Source organism: Stylophora pistillata, chromosome 10 (assembly GCF_964205215.1).
Source record: "Stylophora pistillata chromosome 10, jaStyPist1.2, whole genome shotgun sequence".
NCBI classification, from domain to species: Eukaryota; Metazoa; Cnidaria; class Anthozoa; order Scleractinia; family Pocilloporidae; genus Stylophora; species Stylophora pistillata.
This window is the reverse complement of record NC_142528.1, coordinates 25014239-25036114: the sequence shown is the minus strand read 5'-3', so window position 1 is coordinate 25036114 and position 21876 is coordinate 25014239. Positions and strand designations below refer to the sequence as shown.

Here is a 21876-nt window from a genome sequence, read left to right as displayed (position 1 = left end):
GGTTGTTCTTCTTAGTTACTGAACTGCAGTTTTCCTTTAAGTTGACGGTGATTTTTCCAATTCGTCCCCAGCCTTCTCTATGTTTTAGGTTCGACTAGCTCTACCAAAGCTTCACCCGCGCGTCCCACTCGGGTGCACTGGGCTTCCCTTATTTGACATTTAAAGCTAAAGAGACGACTGGGAATGAGTCGAACCGATTTCGAATTTCTGATACTACGAGTCAACAAACCACAGCAGTCATGGAAACTCGATGGGGATTTCCATTCCCTCGATGTTTCTTCCATGAAGGATTTAAGAACAGTTAGATTTAAGTAGTTATAGGTGAAGAGTAAAATAAAACAAATTTAGAAGTTTTCATTATGAAGTTTAAATGTATAGGGTTCCGACAATCTGGAGAAGTTTTAAAAAGTTGTGGTGCATGCACACGATAAAGAATAATTGGTACATACATATACAAAGTTTATTCACTGAAATCAAGTGTGATGAATTATAGGGTTTGTTTTCAATTTTGTTAAACGTCTTTTTGTATTAAAAGAATTGTTCCCAATTTTTTGCTAATTTTTTGTTTATTACAATGAATCTTAAGCCAATGGTATCGGTGTGTGTCGGCATCAAACCAACGGTCAAAAAGCGAGGGATGTATCTGGTACTGCTCACAGATCCAAGATAAAAAAAAGTTTAACCAAACAAAACACGAAAAAAAACAAAAAGGCATTGCAAGTACTGCAAAAAAAAAAACAACAACAACAACAAAAACAAATAAAAACGGAACGAAAGAGTCACAGCAAAAGTTTCGTACCTTGATTGAATATTTTAGAGCCAACGAGTTGTTTTTTTAAGGAAAATTCAAAGATAAGAGAAGTTTAGCGGCGAAATTCATGTACTTGACATGCGAACTTGTATTTGAAGGGGGCGAATTTGAAGGAGGTGGACCTTGCAATGGGGCCAAATCTACATAAACCGATAAGATCGACCAGTATAGGAAACTTTTGAACATGACAAGTGATTTGACTATTTTCTTCATTGGTATCAAATTTGGTGCTATTCCAAATTTCTCCGGGCTGCCTCACTCCCTTCACTCTAACAACAGATGTGGCATTTTGTCGTCATTGCGAGAGAGGTCTGGGGTGAATTTGAATTAGCAACCCAGCCAAACATGGCGGACGAGCTCGTGGAATAGTAAGGCATGATTTTTGGACAGTAATGCTTCACCATGAATCCTTTGGGAATGAACATTCTTCGGTCGGTAGAGGCGTTTGTAAAAATGAATCGGTTAGCTTCCGGCTGTGCGACTTATTCCGCAGTTTGTCGCCGGTGTAAAGTTAGATGTCCCTTCTCACGTGCGCTCTTAATATCGATCCGTGGCAGTGCCTCTACGACTTCTATTACAAATGCAGCAGAAAAGGAGGAAAAGACTGATCCGCAGTCGATTCTTAAAACTAAGACGATAGGTACTGTAGAAGTGGATTTACCCGACACCAAAAAGCAGGTTAGTTACATAAATTCGAGCCTCAATGCTTTGTCCACTTATACAGAAGTGCGTGCGCGCCACTTCAGTCTTCAGGTACACACCCCGCCACTCCCGTGCCCTTTCCAATAGAATTCCCCAATGCTAGATTGTACTGTCGGAGTTCAAAGCCATAAATCCTGTATATCCCTCTAAAAAAATTAACTCTACCTTCCTACCACAAGTTCTGTGAGATCGATGGATGCTTTATTGAGGTTGTTGCTCGATTTGTGTCAGATAGTGTCGAGTCTTCTATCTATTGAATGAGCAGCATCAGTTATTTTGGCCAAGATGGTGGACTTTTCATTTTATCAGTCTTAGTCTAGAGGTCAAAGTCAAAATCCTTGAAATGGGGACTGTCAAAATAATTAGTGAAGCTAGTTCCCCCACCTCACCCCCCCCCCCTCTTCTATGGTTAATTTCATTGTCATGGGAATATCAACTTACAGGGGGTGGTGATTGTCAAAAGGATATTCCAAAGACCAGCACTCCAAGTTGCAATCATTTTGGTTACCATGGCATGAAGAAATAAACACTTTAAACAACAACAAACATATGAAACATATGTATGAACTGCGGTTATGAAACGTATATGTGCACGATCCTTCGCAGTAAAGTACTATTTGAGCAATAGTGAAAATCAGACCTGAAAAAAATTTCAGGCCTGTACGGGATTCACCCAAATTTGCAGTGACTTTGTCAGCCTGTGTTGGAGAGTCTGTAGAGAGCTGCAACATTTTTTCACTTGTAATAGTCTAACAATGCAGTGAAATGAGCATTTTCCTGAAATTTTTATGTAATATCCTACAAAGAATTTCCTCCACTTTTTTCTGGTGATAAAGCTTTGACTTAATTCAAGTCACCAAGGGGCAATGCAACCTTTTAACCCCCTGAATGACCAAGACAATATTCATACAAGCAGACAGGTGACGAGAGTTAAAAAAAAAATCAACTTGGATATTACTGGTTGACCCAGTACCAAATTCTCCAAACTAATATTATGAGAATTAATAAAATAATAATAATAATTTAATGTTTATTTTGTGCAAATTAACATGTAGATATGATCAAATGTCCATCACAATACTGTTCGGGGGACTTTGGCCAGACTACATCAGCAGTTTACAAACAATTGCAGGAAACTTATTTGAAGATGCCCCCTCACCCCAATTCCCAGTAAACAGGCCAGACCGCATCACAGTAATCTCGTGAGTGGGTTCTTTAACATCCCCTGCCTAACCAAATTAACTAATTAATAAATGCAGGAGATGGGACCTACAATTTATTCGTCCTTATCCAAGAAGACTGGAATGTCTATCCATTTCTTATTAAAGAAAGGTAGTGCATTCTCCTGAGTTATTTTAAGACCTTGAGTGCTGGTCCGGCCGGGGCTCGAACCATTGACCTAGACCTCCAACACAACAGTCTGGGAATTGAATGAGAGATAGTTGGGAGAATTGCTTATGAAATCTTGGGAGTGAAAGGGTTAAAAAGACTTGAGCTTGGAGCCTGAATGACAGTTGATGATCGTTTAATTGATGATCGTTTAATTCCATACTCTCGCAGCTAAGGCTGAATTGCAGTATGGATCAGTATTGCATACATTAGGTACAACATTAAATATACATCTTATTGACATCGAACAGTAACAAAATTATTAAGTCTGTCTGTGGCCCCTCTAAACCAATCTACTTGAACATTGCCGGCTTGCAAAGAATAGCCATGAAGGACCTCTGTGGTGCGAGGAAGGATGTAACTTATAGGGCTGGTGCAGTCCTCCTCGCCCCAGCCATGAACCTGGAACACAGTTCAGTTATAAAAAAGCTATCTGAACATGAAAGTGCTTTTGATTAGCCGAGTAGGAATATTTGTAAGATTTCCCCACAAAGGGTCCTTAACTTAATGGTATTTTATGAATGCTAGTTTGTTTTTTTTTTTTCTATAAATGATCTCCTTTCTTGACAAAGCGGGGAATCAGAAGCATCCCTAGCACTGCCTTGTTGTCACATGTAACTATGAGGCATGACTTATGGACTCTTGCAATTTATCATTGTGTTTTAACTTGTGTTTTCTTTGCAGGAAATTTTGAATCAGTTAAATAGTAGAAGTCTAGAAGAGCTCTCAAACACCAAAGGAATAGGAAAAGTTAAAGCAGTTTCCATTATTGAGTATCGCAACAACTTTGGACCATTTCAAAGTGTGGAGGATCTTTTTCAAATGAAAGGTTTTGGTGCAGCATTCTTTAAAAATCTTGAAGATGCTGGTAGCTTAGCAGCTGTTAAGAGAAAGACATCAAAAGGACTGGAGACCATTTGGGAGCAGTTAGCACAGAATAAAAAAGATGTAAGTGTTTTTAGAACCCAGATGGTGCAGAATGAAGGCCAAATCCCAGGACTGTCCATACATTAAACAAATATAAGTCTCTTGTATTTATTGAATGTTATGGACCACAAAAAGCTGAAAATACTGGTGAAAATGCCAAGAATGCTAAATGTATGTCTACTATTTTGTGGGTCAACATTCACAAAGGGATCTCAGCATTTTTATTGCATCTAGTTGATTAAGACTATTCAGAAGTGAAGCTATTTATTTTTAGCAACTTTCCAAAGTATTCTTTTCTTGTGTACTTTGCTTTGGATTATGTTGTTTCAGTTATTCATTTTCTGAAGAAGCTAGGCTTGATTTATCTGGTTAATTGATGTCTTTGCTTTTTGTTACATTTTCAGGTGATTTCAGAAATTGTGTCTATAGATATTGGTTTCCAGAATGCTGCTTGGGTCCATATGGACAAAGACAAGAAGGTCTTGGGTTGGTCACGAGCTGAAATTATAAAACCTAAACCTTACAATCCAGCTGTCTTCCAACCTTTGGTAAGCTTTTAAGCTACATTATTGGTGAGAACATGGCAACGAGAAAAACAAGAATAAAATAAAAATATTTATTCTTGTTTTTCTCGTTGCCATGTTCCCACCAATAACATAGCTCCATTCTCTGCCTTTAAAAGCACACACAACCCACAATTCCTCTATTTGCTCCGACGAAGGGCTAATGCTCGAAACATCAGCTTTTGTAATCGTTACGGTGGCCAATTTACCACTTCAACGTTGTTGATATATCCAAATTATTTTATGTTGCTGGGTTGTTTGCTGTTAATTAAACTCAGAAAACTGTGAATGACTTTATTTAAACTCGGATGAAAATGAGGCTTGTTAGGCCTCTAGCAATAGAGATGCTAATATACCGAGAAAAATGTATGAATATAATTTACAGAGTTTAAAAATAATATAAGCCTAAATATAAATGATGATATAAATGATGGTGATATAAAATTACAAATTACTTAGATTTCTTATCTCATTCCTGAAAGGGCCAAATTCATCCATTAATCTTAGCTTATCAGGTAATGCATTCCAAGCCTTAGCAGCAATGTAAGAAGTTGATTTGAGGCCAAAAGTTGTGGTCTTAGCTACAGGTAAAACAAGTTTGTTTTTGCCCCTAAGATTTTTCTTATTTTCTCTTACTTGAAATAAAGATTGAATATACTGAGGCATATTGTTATAGAGGGCTTTAAAAATAATTAAAAGCATATCTTGTTTCCGTCTACAACTTAATGAGTAACCAATCTTATAACATAGACTATCACATCCGTTGGAAAAGTCATTAAACACGTATCTAAGGGCCCTCTCAGGTAATCTCTCTAACCGGTCACTATCTTCTTTGAGACAGCTATTCCAAACAGAACTACAATAAGTAAAGTGAGGCATGATAAATGCCCTATATATACGTATCTTTGACGAAAATGAAAGAATGTGTTTGAATCGATTAAGTACATCAATTTGTTTACCTACTTTCTTAATTAACCTAGATATATGACTCTTAAAATTTAACTTATTGTCAATTACAACCCCTAAGAGTTCCACATTATCTGTCGCTTTGACTTGGAAACCATCAATATCCAGTTCTACTAGATTGCTTTTTCGCTTGGGCAAAACTAGGAGTTTACATTTGTCCAAGTTTAGGGTCAGACCACAGTCATGAAACCATTTGGAGGTGACTCTTAGGTTCTGGATGAGGGCAGCCTGAACCACGCTTGGAGCTATATCACTTGAAGTTAGTTGGTTGTCATCAGCATAATTCGAGAGTTTGACCTCTGTAACAAAGTAAAATAAGTCATTTAAAAATTCCAAAAATGTGTGAAATGCCTCATGTTTCTAAGAGAAAAATCCATTCAGTTGCAGCCACAGACAGTAATGGCTATGAGTTCTTTAATTTGAAGTTTTCTCATGTGAGCAGAACCTTATTTAGATTGTTCAATGCATAACAGGCTATTTTTGATATATAGCTATTCAAACTTGGCTCCAAGGCTTGGGGATATAAAACAAAACAAATTACATCAAGGTTGAGGGATGAATAATTGATTTCTTTTGTTTTAGTTACCGTAGCCCTCAGAGCCATTTTTGTATTTTAATATATCACAAATGGCCAATTGGCTTGATGGAATCAAATCAAAGTGTTCAAGGTTTTTCTGAGTTTGAAAGTGACTGTCTTAACTTCATTTTGTATATGTGAACGATCCTTCGCAGTAAAGCACTATTTGAGCAATAGTGAAAATCAGACCTGAAAAAAATTTCAGGCCTGTACGGGATTCGAACCACTGACCTCTGCGATACTAGTGCAGCGCTCTACCAATTGAGCTAACAAGCCAACTGGCTTGTTAGTTGGCTTGTTAGCTCAATTGGTAGAGCGCTGCACTAGTATCGCAGAGGTCAGTGGTTCGAATCCCGTACAGGCCTGAAATTTTTTTCAGGTCTGATTTTCACTATTGCTCAAATAGTGCTTTACTGCGAAGGATCGTTCACATATACGTCTCATAACCGCAGTTCATACATATGTTTCATATGTTTGTTGTTGTTTAACTTCATTTTGTTGGTATAGGCTGCTTATGATGTGTCTTTAAAACCATCTTCGAGTTCACTTTTCTCAGTGCAAAATTCAAAACATGGCCTGATGTCTGGTTATATGACCCCTTATTGTATTTCTCATGAGCCAGATTAAATGGTTTCTCTTTTTCCAAGACAAGATCTTATTATAGAGAAAAAAATTTTTTTTTTTAAGTGCTCAAAATGTTTAAAGTGGGAATTATGCCATGAATGATACTAAAATGTTACTTTGCTACTAGATTGAGAGTCCATTATTCCAAATTATTATATGGCTGTCTCACAAGGACTGGGAACTACGGACTTCACGAATTTGATTGGCTGAAATAGATATTGAAAGCGGTCTAGATTTTCCCATCTAGACCGGCATCTAGACCGGTCTAGAAAAAAGAGGTACAAAGAATATTAAAAATTGGCATATAAGACACAGCCATATAATAAACATCTTATTAACTGAGCAAGGTCGGTCTGTATGGGAGAATCTTGACCTCAGTCGCTGGTACAGACCTCACTGCGTTCAGTCTGTATTGGCGACCTCAGTCAAGATTCTCCCATACAGACCTCCCGCTTGGTTAATAATAGCTAAATAAAAAGCATCTGCAAGGGTGGTAATTACTTTTATACACCTTAGGTTTATATATATTTGGAATAAATATTTATATTTATTTGGAATAAATATATTTGGAATAAATATTGACAATAGGTTGCGTTTTAATAATTATATATCAACTATTTGTAAGAAGATAAATGGCTAGTTCAATGTAATGCTAAGATTTTGTAAAGTTATCTCTAAAGATTTTCTACCAAGATTGTATAAGGCTTTTATTATGCCACATTTTAACTATTGTTTGTCTGTATGGCACTTTTGTGGTGCGCATAGTACTGAGAAGATAGATACTTTAAACAAGCGAATTCTTAGAGTTATCTTGCAGGATTATAATTCTCCCTATGACTCTCTACTTAGCAAAGTTAATTCTAAATCTCTGTATAAAAGACGCCTTCAGACTTTCTTAATTATATTGTACAAGAGCTTGTTTTTTAACTGCTATCCAGGCTATCTAAGGAATATGTTTAGTTTCCGGTCTGTATCCTATAATCTACAAGGAAATTATATTTTGTCTCCACCGTCTGCAACAACTACTACTTATGGTCTTCACTCCTTTTCATATATGGCTTCAAAACTATGGAACTCTCTTCCGGACTCTTTTAGGACGTCTGACTTTTCTGATTTCATGCGCAAGATTCTACAGTATCATTTTTTCTCATAGTTAAATTTTAGAATGTTACAATTTTACATTTTACATTTTAGTAGTATTTAGAATTATACTTGTAACTCAAAGATACTAGCTTATTCCTTAGCTACTCCAAATTCGAGATTAAATAAAGTCTATGTATGTATGTATGTATGTACGTACGTACGTACGTACGTATGTATGTATGTATGTATGTATGTATGTATGTATGTATGTATGTATGTATGTATAGGTACTTTTCAATTTTTATCCATTGTTTCTGGGTGTGTGGAAGTACAGAGTGTTTTCAAAGGTTAAGGGATAAATTAGTTCTTCCTCTTTTCCATCTTCTGCATTCTGTGCCTGCTTTTAGATATAAGTTCCTCAGTTCCCACGCATGCTTAAAGATTTGGTCTTCCCGCTTTTTTCAACCTCGAGGGGTTTTCGACATCAGATCCGTTTTAAGTAAGCCGACATCCATTTTTTTAAACCATACCCCCCACCGTCCCTGCTAACCCACTCCCCCCTTATCTCAAAATTGAGGGGGGTGGGAGAATTTGTTCTTGCCCATGGGGCTTTTGAAAGAGAGCTTCTGGTGAAATGTATGGAAGTTGCAAACCTTTTTTGATATTTTTTCTTTTCATTGAATACAGGTTCAACAGTTTGTCAACAGAGTGCCCAAGACGGACATCTATGTGGTGGAGATGCAAAGTCATCGAATTGGGAAGCAAACGGCAGCCCTTCTTCCCTTCGCAGTGCACTTGCGCGTGTTTGAAGCTATGCTGACCTGTTTGTTGCCTGGATTAGTGATACCCTTTGATCCGTTATACACCTCTAAACATTTTTGTCTTCCTGTGGGAAGAACCAAGAAGAGGGCGGCCGTGAATTTGGTGGAGAGCTTGTTTCAGGACAGAAAAAACGAAGAACCCTTCGAGGCCCAATGTGAGCAGTTTCTAAAAGAACAGCAAGGGATGGAGGGCAGTGAAGATTTTGTGGAGTCATTCATCGATGGTCAGATGAGTGGATTTCCTGGAAATATTAGCAAACCTCTACTACAAGTATCGCCAAAATTTGTGAACTATTTCAAATCATGTGACAAGAAGGACGATTTGAGCGACTGTCTGCTACAAGCATTGGCTTTTTATGATTTGGTGGTGAAAAACAGAAAACAGTCTCGAATGTGAAAGTGGCTAGATCTTCGCCGTGAAATTTTAAGAGTTTCGCCAGGTTATCTTACTACTTTTTTTACCCTCAGTAGCGACCTATGCGTATACAAGCTCTGTAGTGATCAATTAATGGTCAACTACAGAATGTTCTCTTGATGTATTCCGAGCTCTTTTTTACTATCTTTAAAGTGCACCTTAACCCAAAAATTTTTTTTCGCTTAACGAAATAAGCTTATTTTTTTGGAGTATTTCAGTGCAAATTTTTTGTTAATTTGCTCAAATCTTTAATTTTCTGTTCCCAGTCAAAATACGGAAAATCGGTCGCCATCTTGCCCCACGACCGAGTTTAAAGAGGAATGGCTCTAGCGGGTAATGTGACGTCAAATCGAGAACACGAAAGTCTGCATTTCACACATTTTCACTTGTTTGGGAAGGTTTTCGTCGATATTGTCCGAAATATGCCGACTAGGTGTGTCGTATGAGGAATGTATGAAGCGCGATACCCTCTTGCAAATTTCGCACGTTGCTACATCCTTCTACAATACTATTTTGACTGGGCACAGAAAATTAAAGATTTGAGCAAATTAAAAAATTTTTGCACTGAAATACTCCAAAAAATACGCTTATTTTGTTAAGCGAAAAATAAATTGGGGGTTTAGGTGCGCTTTAAGTGTATACAGAGCATGCGCAGGGGTTTATGAATATCTCCCCAACGCAACTGTAACTGTCTTGAAGGAAACAGATTACAGTTACTTTGATACTTTTGCTGGTCATTACGAATAGCTCATGATAAGGACAAACACAATTGTACTTAGAGTGAAAAAGAATTATCATTATTAGATAGCCTACCATACAGGCGTCTTATTAGCCTCGTTGGGGCGAGTCAGTGTTACAAGCTCGCGATCGTCTGGGAAGGGGGCATTGAAAGACGAGATGATTTTTCTTGCCCCACCCACAGAATTGCTTTTCGCTCGGGTAATGCGCACTGCATAGACTTTCGCACAGCTAAATTAAATTGAAGGTTTTTAAATATTCGACAGACAGGCTGGTGTATTACGTCTGACCTTAATTAATGATAGAACAGAGAATTAACTCTGAAACGTAAATTAAAGTGCTAGGTGAAACCCTTGAAAAACCCACTGAGCGTTAGCCCTAATAAAGGGTATTAAGGAACCACACGAGATAAAGAAAAAATTCTTTGTTTCCTCAGTGAGAATCGAACCCATGACCTCCGGATTAGATCTACCGTTGCTCTGACTTTGTCTGTCCAACCTCGTAGCTGAGTCAGTAGAGCAACGGTAGATCTAATCCGGAGGTCTCAGAACTCGGTGATTAACTGAGTAAGTGCATTTTCTTTCTTTCTTTCTCTTTTTTTCTTCAGAAACAAAAAAAGGGCTGCAATTATTTGACTATGATAAACAAGTTTTTGTGACGTCATTACTCGGTAAGCAGCAAATGGCAGTCTGCAGCCTTTCCCTACATTTAGGCAGTTTGAAAAGTCTCAAAACTCCGGAACAAAAATTTATCTTTCAAATCGGCACTCTTTATCCCCGTGGTATCAATAAGCGCTTTCCATTCAACTCGTTTATTCTGCTGTGTTTTTACGTTGCCATGTTCGCATCAAAAGCGTAGCTCCATCTTCTGCCACAGAACCCACAGTTCCGCCATTCGCTCCGAAGAAGGGCTAACGCTCGAAACGTCGGCTTTAGAATCTTTTTACGATGGCCAATTCACATTGTCATCTCATTGTGACAAAACCAAATCATGGTGTTGTACCTTCCAGTCCTTCCACCGAAGCAGGACGTTAGTTTCTGTTCAAACTTACCAGCTTTATTGTAAAATTGACCAATCAGAGCGAGTTTGTTTCTTAAATCACGCGACCAGTGATGTCCAGACCTACACATTCTGTGTCGCACCCTGACAAAAACAAAAACGTAAATTTTCGGCCATCGAAACATGCTTTAATCCGGAAAGTAAGGGGCACATGCATGCCATGACGTGTTTCGGACAGAATACGCCGAATTGTAATTGGTACTATTAGTCACTACATGGCGAATCAGGTTAATTCGAACTCATTCGAATCGAGCAAAACAAGTAATTTGGCACAAAACCCAGGTGTTGTTTCAGTTGAGTTGTCATTATATCTCTGATGTGATACGTACTGCAACATGCAACACCTGCTGAACAGAGCAGGGAGACTGGACATGAGTGGAATTGTTATAAACATTCAAGATGGCCTCCCGATGGAGGACTTGGGACGCAGATTACTACATCGACGCACATACCTCTAAAATGCCCGAGGAAACAGAACCGATACCGGCGGTTGGACATGGAAGGGGAAAGCCTGCGAAAGATGTCGCTTCTCTTAATCTTCCTAAGGCCGCTTTGGGAATAACAAAGGACAAAAACACGGCCCAGGCGCCTGCAACTGGCAGGGGAAGAGCTTCTGTTATGAAAGCACGTGCACTAACTGATTTATCCCCTATTAGAAGACCAGGGGAAAAGAAAACAACAGCTGCTACCAGTGTTATTGAGGTGAATGATTGTCTCTTTTGGTGCGGTGTGAACTTATAACAGTTTAAGTTACTAATGTGGCGAATTAACTAAGAGAGCAGAAAATGGTTAAAACTTGGTAATTTAACAGCCTGGATGGAGAGAGGTAGGAAAAAAATAATACTCAATTAAGAAATGATCTGAAGTTCACTATAAAAGTCTTTGAAAGATAATTTTATATTTGATTCTAACCTTACCCACTTTTTCATTCATTCATTCATTTTATTTTCCATCACTAGAAAAAAAATAGCCAAATACAAAATTTATTATACATCAAAGACAAAAGGAACTATTCTAACCAAATTAACTTCAAAATCAAGGGAGCTGAGGAGGTAACAGCAAGGAAGCCTATTAGAAGCCTGGGGCTTATAAAGTATTGGCTTCCTTAAGCTATAGGATAAACCATACAAATCAAAGGTGCTGAATGAAAATTTAGATTAAGTTAAAAAAACAAACAAAAGAAAAAAAGAAAAGGTGTGTAGCTTAACAAAGAATATATTTAACTAAGAAAGAAGAATTTTTTTAAGCCTTTTGCTAAACAAGTTGATGCTTACCCCTTAAAATCCCAGAAGTGATTAACATGTAATTTCTCAGTCCCCATTATATCCATACGTTATCCAGCAAACAGGTAATGAAAATACACAAACTTATCAGGTTGAGGTTATTATCTTGATCTAACACCAAATTCTTGTGACTAGTTCACAAGGAAATGTGTAGCAGCTAGAGAGGAGAATTAGCACTCAGATCTTGGGAGTTTAGGGGTTGATTGACATGTTCACTTTGTATCATTTTAATTTTAGAACTATAACAATTTGATTTAACCTATTGACGTCCAGTACGCCCGTATGCGCCCATGGGGACCCACACCCTTTCTATGCCTTGTGACGTCATCACTTTTAACCCTGGAGCATGAATTTGAGCACGTACTTGAACAGGTTGAAAATATCTTACAAACTATACCAGAATGAGCGCAATTGAGTGAAGGAGATTGGAGAAATAGCCTAAAAACCATGTAACTTTGACCTGAAAATCTGTACGAAAATCTTGTTCCATTACCCACCAACCTTTCTGAGCATGTGGTTTGAAAATAATGAGTAGTTTCTGAAAAATCTCTACACCAAAATGAAGCCTACTAAATTTCCAGCAAGTGAGGAGAAACTTCAGGCAAGTAGAGGGGAAAAAAAGGGCAGGAGAAAGAGAGAAAAGTAAAAGTCGTAAGTGGGGCATTACTTTTCAACCCAAAAACTATCTCGAAATTTTGCTTTCTGCGCATGCCCGAGATTTTCAGGCCACCATTTTGCATTTGGTTCGAAAGGCCGTCAAGTGTACGAGCTGTCAAGGGGTTTTTGGTAAGTTTGAGCTTTTAAAACCACAACAGTGAGCCGAAATCTGCTTGACTAGCTTCAAAACACAGTTTTGCACAAAAGCTGCAGCCATTAATGGGTTAATCTTCATGGTTGGATTTACCTCAAAAGCAGTAGGTAATACAGCATTCAAGATTGACTGAAATTTATTGTGACATGGCTTTGAATGTAATGTAATAAATATTTTTTATTATTGTATTTTCTTTTTCAGCAACTAGAATCCTTTCCTCCCTTATCAGCAGCTTGTCCTAACAAATCAAGATCAAGTAAACAGAATACAGAACAGCCACCCTCCAGAACATTAGTCAACAATCCAGTTCTAAATTATACTTCACCTGCACCTTCTAAAGTAACAGAAACAATTTTTCTGCTATCTGCCTCTAGATCTGTCATTTCAATTTGTTTACTTACACTCATTAGTTTTATAGGCGGACAATTTTTTTGACCAATTTTTTAAAGTCCAAATAAACTGCCTCCTTGTGCAACATCTTGGAAAGGCACAAGATACTCAAAATCCTTGAAAAAATGTGATGGGAAGGGGCCAGTGGGTGTCAAACTTCAGTTGTGGGATCTGGATGAAAGTGGTGCAAAGAACTATGTTCTTTGAAAGGGGGAAAATTTTAAGAAATCGAATTACCATCTTTTTTTTTTCCAGGACATCATCCCACCCCCTCTTTTGACTTTCTTTTGAGCTAACCGCCTCCCGGTTAGCTCAAACCACCTCCCGGTTAGCTCAATGGATAGAGCGCTGGACTGTAGTGCGAGAGGTCGAGGGTTCGAGCCCCGGCCAGACCAACACTCAAGGTCTTAAAATAATTGAGAAGAATTTGCTACCTTTCTATAACATCAAGAAATGGTTAGATATTCTAGTCTTCTCGGATAGGGACGAATAAGTGGAGGTCCCGTCTCCTGCAGGGTTGGGGCAGGAGACGTTAATTTCCCACACACGAGATTACTGTGTGATGGATGTCCTCCCCTGGGGTGGGATGGGTGAGTTAGGACAGCAGGACCACATCAGCTATTACAGCTGCCAATTAATCAACCTGCTTAAACAAATAAATGAACTTGAACTTGAACTTTCTCTGTTTTTTATAAGCATATGTATCTTCATTGTCATACATTCTTAAATTATCATCTTCTTTCCTTCAACTTCTCTACGAAAGCTTTGCTTTTACAATTCAGGCCTAATTAACATTTTCATCAGTTACGTTTATGAGCTCAGGTTTGTAAGTGACCATGCAGTGTCAAATAGATTGATGCAGTAAAATCCTCTAAAATATTGCTTACTTTTGTAGGAGGATTTATCTAGTCTGTCAGATGGCAGTGATGTTATCATCATTGAAAATTTCCCTCCAAACATTAAAGAACAGGTAACTATTAGCAATGCTATTATCAACTAGTAATAATTGAAAGATTTTGTACTTGATATCTCTGATGACACTTAACTAAAAAGGAGTTTTAATGAAGTAAATGCGTATTTCTTTGTAGGATTTAATTGATCTATTTGATCCATATGGTGATGTTCTATCTTGTATGATTGATAGAGATGGCAAAGGAATAAGCCAAGGAACATCACTTATCAGGTTTGCTAGTTTTGAAATGTGTGGATCTTTTCATAGGGTGTTTCATCTATCTACTCAACTTAGCTACATAGCCAAGTGTGTACCTTGATTCATTGTTAGATAGCCCTTTTATTGCCTGCTTGTAGCATTTAATTGTGATACAAGGATACAGGCATGTTATAACTTGACTCCACCTCTTCTCCTAGCTAAGGTCACAGGTTGCATACAAGAATCATATTTGCATGCAAGCAGAAGTGTCAATTAACAGGCCAGGTGTGGCATAAAATTAACTGTCAAGGTTATTTCTACACAGTTAGAGCTCCCAAGGGAAGATTTGTCAATCCCTAACGGAGGCTAAGTTGAAATTGTAAATTGGCCACTGTAACAAGTAAAAAAGCTGACATTTGAGCATTAGCCCTTTGTCATTCGCTCTGATTAAGGGCTAATGCTCTAAACGTCAGCTTTTTTACTTGTTACCGTTGGCAATTTACAATTTCAACTTAGTTGATTTAACCAAAGTACCTTGTTACCCCCACTGACGCAGCACCATAGTTTCTTTAGAAACTTTCAGCCCCTACCAGAGGCTGTTTTGTGATTTGTAGTTTTTCTGCTGTTTTGCTTTAGAATGGAAAGTAGGACTGTTTGTGAATGGATAGTGAACACTTTTTCTGGTGAAGTATACCCAGGTCAGAAAAAATTTACAGTGTTGAAGTGGATGTCTGATTTGTTTTAAAATTGCCCATACAATCATCATCATCATTATCATCATTATTGCTATTGTCATTATTCTATTTATTATGATTATCATTGTCACTATTTTTGTTGTTTTACTTGGGCCTTATTTAAAGCAGAGAGGTGGTTGGGAGAATTTGAGGCAGGCAGGCAAACTAGGGAAATTCTCATGACCCTGGAGATAAGGCAATGTGATCAAACAAAAGTCCCCTTTTGCTTCCATAACATTTCTCAAAAAGGCATGCGAAGTATAGTAGTCACTATCTGATACCATATCAATAATCCATACATAGTCCAAAATCCAATAAATATAGCAAACATAATTTTACAAATTTTTCTACCACACTTTTAGCAAAGCAGGTCCAAGCAGTCTCTGTCCTTTTGTTTCAGGAGCAAGTGAACCTATGGTGTGCCGTTTCCTCACAGAGCAATGAACACAGAAATGAATTATAGTATTAACGACAAAGTTGAAGAACAGCTTATTTGCCAATTCAATCTCTTTCCATGTCTGTGTCAGTCTGTTGTCGCTGCAAACCTCAAAGAGCGTAACACAACTGTGTTTGATTCTTGTGCTTGTCGCGTCATGTTTTACAGTCTGTGACCTCTTACTTGAAGGCTTATTCGTTTTTCCATCTGTGTATCCTCCTCGTTGTGTCCAACTACCAGAGTTGTATTTGTTTTATATGTTCTGTGTTAATATTTATTGCTGAGATGTAGGGTTGAGGGATCTCAAGACTATTACAGCGTAACTAAAATAATTCAAGATATAAAAATTTGAGGAAGCAAAATAAAAATTAAGGTAACTATACGTTTGTTTCTTTGTTGGAAAAATGTTATTTGAGTGAATTGCGAAGTATCGACGACCTATATATTGAAATTTATTTTTGTCTGACAATTGAGAGTAATCTCGGTAACCAGTCTCGACAGCTCTCGCCTCTGAACCAATCAGTCGCAGTTGCAATCAGTTCCAATAGTTATACACCGAAGGCCTACTCTGGGGCGTTAAGCCGCCGTAACTTTGGGCGACTTTGGGCGTGTTAAGGCTACTTAAGGCGACTTAAGCAAAATTGGCAGGAAAATAAAATTCGACTTTAGGCAATTTAAGGCGACTTAAAGCGGCTTAAAGCGATTTTATTTGACTGAAGTGATGAAATCAAAGTTAGCAACAGTCTCTCCATAAACCTTAAAATATTTACAGAATCCCTTGCAATAAACACAATAGTCATTTTGGTTTCTTTTAATTTGTAGGCTCATAAGTCACCACAGTCTAAAATACCCTTATGACATTGTGTGACCAAAAGCGACTTAAGGCAACTTAAAGTCCCAGAGTGGGCCTCACCAAAGTGGAGGTGAATAGTGGTACATGTTTACCACGCTGTTTCGCGGCTTGGTAAAGAACCAAAATCGATCGCGACTTGGTTATCCTCGCATCGTGGGGTGATACGAGATAATTTGGTTTTTCAGCTGAGTTGATAATGTATATATTAGCTACCGTAAGTAGTTTCTTCGGCTGACATCTCGGTCGCTCCGATGAAGGTGTAACATTTGAAACGTCAGCTGTAGAAATTCTTCCCAGTGACCAATTCACATCAACTCAGTTGATAACACTAAATCCCTCCAAATGTTGTATTTTGAACCACTTTTCCACGTTTAACTCTATTAATAAGAAAAGCACCGTTCACTAAAAACCGGTTTACTAAACCATCGTATGGATCTTTTTTTCCATTGCTGTTATTACTCCAATTTGTATCAGTAACTCGACCGACCTTTTGCTCACCTGTACGATTTCGTCGAGTAGGTAATTTAAAAGGCTCGCCAAAGTGTGAAATTTAATAATAATAATAATAATAAATAATAATAATAATAATAATAAAGAGTACTTCTATAGCGCACAACTCCAATAAATTGCCCGTGGCGCTTTACAACAAATAAAAATAAATTATAAACACACTACATTTACTAACATTCACTAACAAACATTTTAAAAAGATAAGTTTTCAAAACGCTTTTGAAAATGTCAACAGAAGAACTCCTGCGGAGACAAAGAGTTCCACAATCTAGGAGCACATACTGCAAACGATCGATCTCCATAAGTTCGCATTTTTGAAGATTGCTCTACAAGGTCACCATTACTAACAGATCGCAAAGAATAAGAGCTCCCACGATAAGTTAAAAGATCAGATAAATATGACGGGGCCTTATCATTAAGAGATTTATAAACAAAAAGAAGAATCTTAAAAACAATACGATGTCTAATGGGAAGCCAATGCAGATCAATTAAAGTCGGAGTAATATGATCGAACTTCCTAGCCATACAAACTAGACGCGCAGCAGAGTTCTGAACAGATTGTAATTTAGCAATAAGCAACTTAGGAAGTCAATAAAGTAGAGAGTTACAATATTCAAGTTTAGAGGTGACACTGAAAGCATGAACAACCGTTTCAGTGGTTTCGCGGGTCAGATACTTTCTAATTCTCGAAATATTCCTAAGATGATAAAAGGAAGACTTTTATCATCTTAAATCATATTTATCGGTGTCATTATAAAACGAGGGAAAATTGCCCCCAATTTGAAACTGAAATTTTCGATTTGACGAACGGTTCGAAGTGTCTGGTTGAATTTATGGGAGTCATAGTATATTCGATTATTTAAGTGGCCGTGATCGTTCCTCGCAGGGATACTATACGATTTTGCTAAAATAATTTAACTTGCCATTTCTTTTTTCGGCATAAACTCTGTCTGCTGACAAATCAGGGAAGGATAAAACGAACTAATACCCCATCAACACTAAAGCTTAAACATGTTTTAGTGCTGTTTTATATTTAAACACGGTGTAAATGAACTGTCTTCCCCATAAAACTGAGCTGCTAAACTCAATCTGTGTTTGTCGACTTAAAATTTAGCATCTTAAAAACAAACGGTAGTGACTACTAAACCATATGAAAAACTCCCTCTTTCAGTTCTCTGTTTCTGATTTTCATTCAGTTAAACCTCGATTTAACAGGCTATCTTAAATATGTTTTGCTAGTGTGAATTGGGTATAATTAATCAAAACTAACTAAGACAAGGAACTTATACTTGGACTCTGTCATTAAGGCATGTCTCTGCGAAGGTCAGTAGGAAATCGCCAGGTCTTTGTGCCGGAATTTATTAGGGAAATTAATTTTTAATGCGACTGACTTACCCAAATAACCAAGAGAGTTCAAGTTTGGAAAGCCTTCTTGTGTGACGGAGCTGAACCCTAAATAACCTTGGATTGTAAATATACAGCAAATATACATGATCAAGCAAATACTTCTCAATACAGAAAATATATTTTACCAGTAATTGGTTAGTCTGGCGCTCAGGACTGTTTTCCTAGTTATCCTTGAAGGGATTAAAACAGCAATATGTCGTGCAACCTAAGAAAATGTAAAGAACCTGTTTTTAATGAGACAAAAGGCAGTCAAAATAATCAGCCAACACACAACATCACTCAATGTAACAATCTTGTTTTGCTGAGTTTCGTGCTCCAGAGTGACTGTAAATTTAACACATGCAAAGCTGAAGCTAATGAAAGCAAACAAATGCCTACACGTTCTGCGAACTCTCAGGAAAGAACGCTCAGTATACTCAGGGAGAAATAGACCATGTCTTTAGATCTATTGATTTTCCAATTTTGACATATGGCCTTCCCTGTGTATGGAGCCTCTGAATCAGACCTTAAACAAATCCAGCGCTTCTTAGGTAAATGTTACAAGCGTTAGCCCTGCCACTTCATTATTTCAAGCCTTTTGGAGGCAGGACAGAAAAGTTTTTGATAAGGTGATCCGTGCACTGGGCTCGCATCCTCTTAAACACATCATTCCTGAAGAGAAAATACTGCATACAATCTACGTAAGAGAGGGCGCTTTCGCCCCAAAGTTAAAACCCAACGCTTCAAATGCACGTTAGCAAATAGGTATAGGTTCATTTTTAAGTACGGTTTATTTTAGTTTTAAATATATTGTAGCAAAGCATATCTGCTTTTATCCTTTGAACTAAAATAAAGACTATATTATTATTATTATTATTATTTTCAAAAATAACTTTCATTTGGAACCAAAGTGTGCTCGGTTATTTGTCCGCGGACATCATCTGTTACGAGAGGCGAACTGTGAGTTTTACGGCCGGAAACAGATATTGTCTAAGGACAATTGGGCGAATACAATTGACAGTCAAATTGAGGCTATCTTGTCTATTATCCTTTGAATGTATTTCCAGCGTGCAGAAAACAGCGTTTATATAGGCAGCCGGGTTACTGTCGTAAACGGACTTATCAGAGCGAGTTAATTATCAAGCAAGTTTGAATTGTCTTTCGGTTTGAAGACACTTTAACATATTGCACTGAACGCAAGGTTTGGAAAATTATCACGCAGGGAATATCCTGGGTATCCTCCAGTTTGAGCTGGGGCGCATGCGATCACGAGACGTGCTTAAACCAATCGCGTGTAAGCGATTGATTGGCAATAGCGCCCAACTAACATCCGAGAGGCACGCAAGAATTATACTCCTGTCAAAACATGAATTTGTTCGGGTTCCTTTCCTGAAATTTCTTAATTGCAGCTCACCCGCAAGGATCATTTATTCACTTTAAGTTCATCCGTAGGTTAAAATGTGATTTATTATTTACCACATCCATTTTGAAAACACTTGTGATCCTTATAATCTGATTGGCCCTAATTGGTGCAATTTATTCACGAATCGCACAATTTTTGGCTCTAAATCGCATCTTTTTCCCGTCAGTGAGGAAGCTTTACCAATACCCAACCAGCTTGATTAAAGAAACCAATCAAATTGAAGGAAACCAAAAATCAAATTTTCCAAATTTTTACAGAGCAGCTCAATACTTAGTGGATCGAAAAAATATTTGTACAGACTAAAAATCCCGTTTATGAGCGACTGAATTGTGCGACTTCAAAATGGATGCGATGATTCGTGCTACGCGCTCGTTTAATTTTGAAATCACGCGCTTGATTTTAGACCAAATTGCACTCCACCGTATTCACAATTGTAATATTTGACAGATAATAATAATAATAATAATAATAATAATATAATAATAATAATAATCATAATATTCAGCTATGAACGTACAGATTCTTAACGTATTGAAATAAGATATTTATTTTCTGTGAAATGAGCTAACTTCTCGAAACGTCAGCTTTCAAATTGAAACTCATTGCGGTGGCTAATTATCTTGTGATACCACAGTTTCTTATGAAACTTACCCCTTTATTTACTTTTTATCTCGTTTGATCTTAAGGAACATCGCCAGACTTAAACCAACCACATATAAGTTTTAATTAATTAAACACTTCTTTTTGTGATATTTCCGGCAGTGAACAAGAGCTTTCAATAGTACAAAAGAAGTACGATCTAGAAAGAGCTATTAAAAGAGTGATTTCCTGTAAAATTTCAAATTTCAAAATTGGTTAGTGCTAGTCTAAAATTTTTAAAATTGTATTAACCCGCGCAGAGCTATATTTCTAATAATTCGGGTATATTTTGACTATTCGAACAACACTTGTCGGTTAATGCAAAATTTGGCTACCGTTTGTAGATTTAAAAATAGGGCGATTTTACAAGTCTAGCGCTTCTTTCGTGGAAAATTTGGATTTTTTCGAAAAAGTTTCTGTGAAATGAACTTATTTAAGAAAAAACCACCGAAGAAAAAACAAAACGTATCGATTTTACCTTTCTAGGCGAGAAGGAGTTTACTGAGGAGGCCACGCGACCTCGTCTCGGTGAGACCTTAAAGACTATAGTAGGTTGCAGGTCATACTATGATTCCTAGAATCATTATGAAGTCACATAGAAACAAAAAGTATTGACATTCACGCTAAACTGTCTTTGGTCTCTAAAATCACCTTTGTTCACTATCTCTCTGCTGTGAAAGAGCCAATCGAGTGGCATAAAGGTAAGTAACCAGACTCAATTGTTCCATTGCGAAATAATATGTATGTTTGTTTTTCATGCTCATCAGTTCAACGGATGTGTATCATATTTCTTTTTTGTTTGTCTACACATCAAATGTGGTACACCTGAAGGGTCGAATATGAATGCACGCGACGTGAATTTGAAAAATAGAAGTGATTTCCCTTTCTTAAAGCTACTTGAATAAGTCAGTGCTTAAGCCAACGAAACTGTATACTGACGTCCGTGACTGTAACCTGTTGGGCTACATCAATAGACACGTTTCGGTTATTCAAATAATTCCGCTTGTTACAGACAACGGACGTAACTTGGACAGACGCCACGTCATCTGGAAACCCAGCTTAGTCGTTTATAGATGAAATGCGACGACTAGGGAATAAATTCAACAACCTTTCCAAACCCTATTCCATTCTTCAAAACTCACCCGCAGACTCCTCTCAAAAGTTTGTGACTCCGAACTGTCTCTAAGTTATTGAAGTTTACTGCCTAAATGAGAGGAGTTGGTTTTGTCAGCTGTCAATTAGCTGTGTTAGACATCATAATAATAACTCACGAGTTCTGAAGAAAACCTTGATTTTCGAAACTCAGCTGTCACTAGCTCAGAAGTCAACAAATTTTATGTTTTGATAAGAAATTTATCTCTGACGATGGTCATTTTCAGGGAAATATTTTTCCAGACAATAAGAAGATCGGGAACACTGTGTGAAACTCCCACAGATGCCACTGAAATTTTGCGATTTGAGAATTATCATGGTAGGTAAGTAACTAGTTCCAATTTTCTTTAACTGCCTCCGTTGACAAATACTATATGAATCTGATGTAATATGGTTATAGATGGTTTTCGGTTTCTAGTAGTAATGGTAATATA

The 21876-nt window shown here is 37.5% G+C and overlaps 2 protein-coding genes across 2 annotated transcripts; both read left to right on the top strand.

Moving 5' to 3' along the window:
• Positions 1-1133: 1133 nt before the first annotated feature.
• On the top strand, positions 1134-9879 carry LOC111340403 (transcription elongation factor, mitochondrial). The gene is made up of 4 exons (XM_022947251.2): positions 1134-1489; positions 3587-3850; positions 4234-4377; positions 8330-9879. The coding sequence occupies exons 1-4, from the start codon at positions 1214-1216 to the stop codon at positions 8858-8860; spliced, it is 1215 nt and encodes a 404-aa protein (XP_022802986.2). The 5' UTR covers positions 1134-1213; the 3' UTR covers positions 8861-9879.
• Positions 9880-11041: 1162 nt separating this feature from the next.
• On the top strand, positions 11042-15861 carry LOC111340395 (uncharacterized). Its single transcript, XM_088736251.1, has 6 exons — positions 11042-11377; positions 12971-13108; positions 14055-14129; positions 14248-14342; positions 14946-15007; positions 15444-15861. The coding sequence occupies exons 1-6, from the start codon at positions 11075-11077 to the stop codon at positions 15485-15487; spliced, it is 717 nt and encodes a 238-aa protein (XP_088592377.1). The 5' UTR covers positions 11042-11074; the 3' UTR covers positions 15488-15861.
• The last annotated feature ends 6015 nt before the right edge of the window (positions 15862-21876 follow it).

What these genes read in the sequence shown, in the direction of transcription:
- LOC111340403 (XM_022947251.2), top strand. Translation starts at nt 1,214, where the DNA reads ATGAATCCTTTGGGAATGAACATTCTTCGGTCGGTAGAGGCGTTTGTA. An exon ending in TACCCGACACCAAAAAGCAG is followed by an intron (nt 1,490 to 3,586) that starts GTTAGTTACATA and finishes TTTTCTTTGCAG; the next exon opens with GAAATTTTGAATCAGTTAAA. An exon ending in CAGCTGTCTTCCAACCTTTG is followed by an intron (nt 4,378 to 8,329) that starts GTAAGCTTTTAA and finishes CATTGAATACAG; the next exon opens with GTTCAACAGTTTGTCAACAG.
- LOC111340395 (XM_088736251.1), top strand. Translation starts at nt 11,075, where the DNA reads ATGGCCTCCCGATGGAGGACTTGGGACGCAGATTACTACATCGACGCA. An exon ending in CTGCTACCAGTGTTATTGAG is followed by an intron (nt 11,378 to 12,970) that starts GTGAATGATTGT and finishes TTTCTTTTTCAG; the next exon opens with CAACTAGAATCCTTTCCTCC. An exon ending in TTCTGGTGAAGTATACCCAG is followed by an intron (nt 15,008 to 15,443) that starts GTCAGAAAAAAT and finishes CTTTTGTTTCAG; the next exon opens with GAGCAAGTGAACCTATGGTG.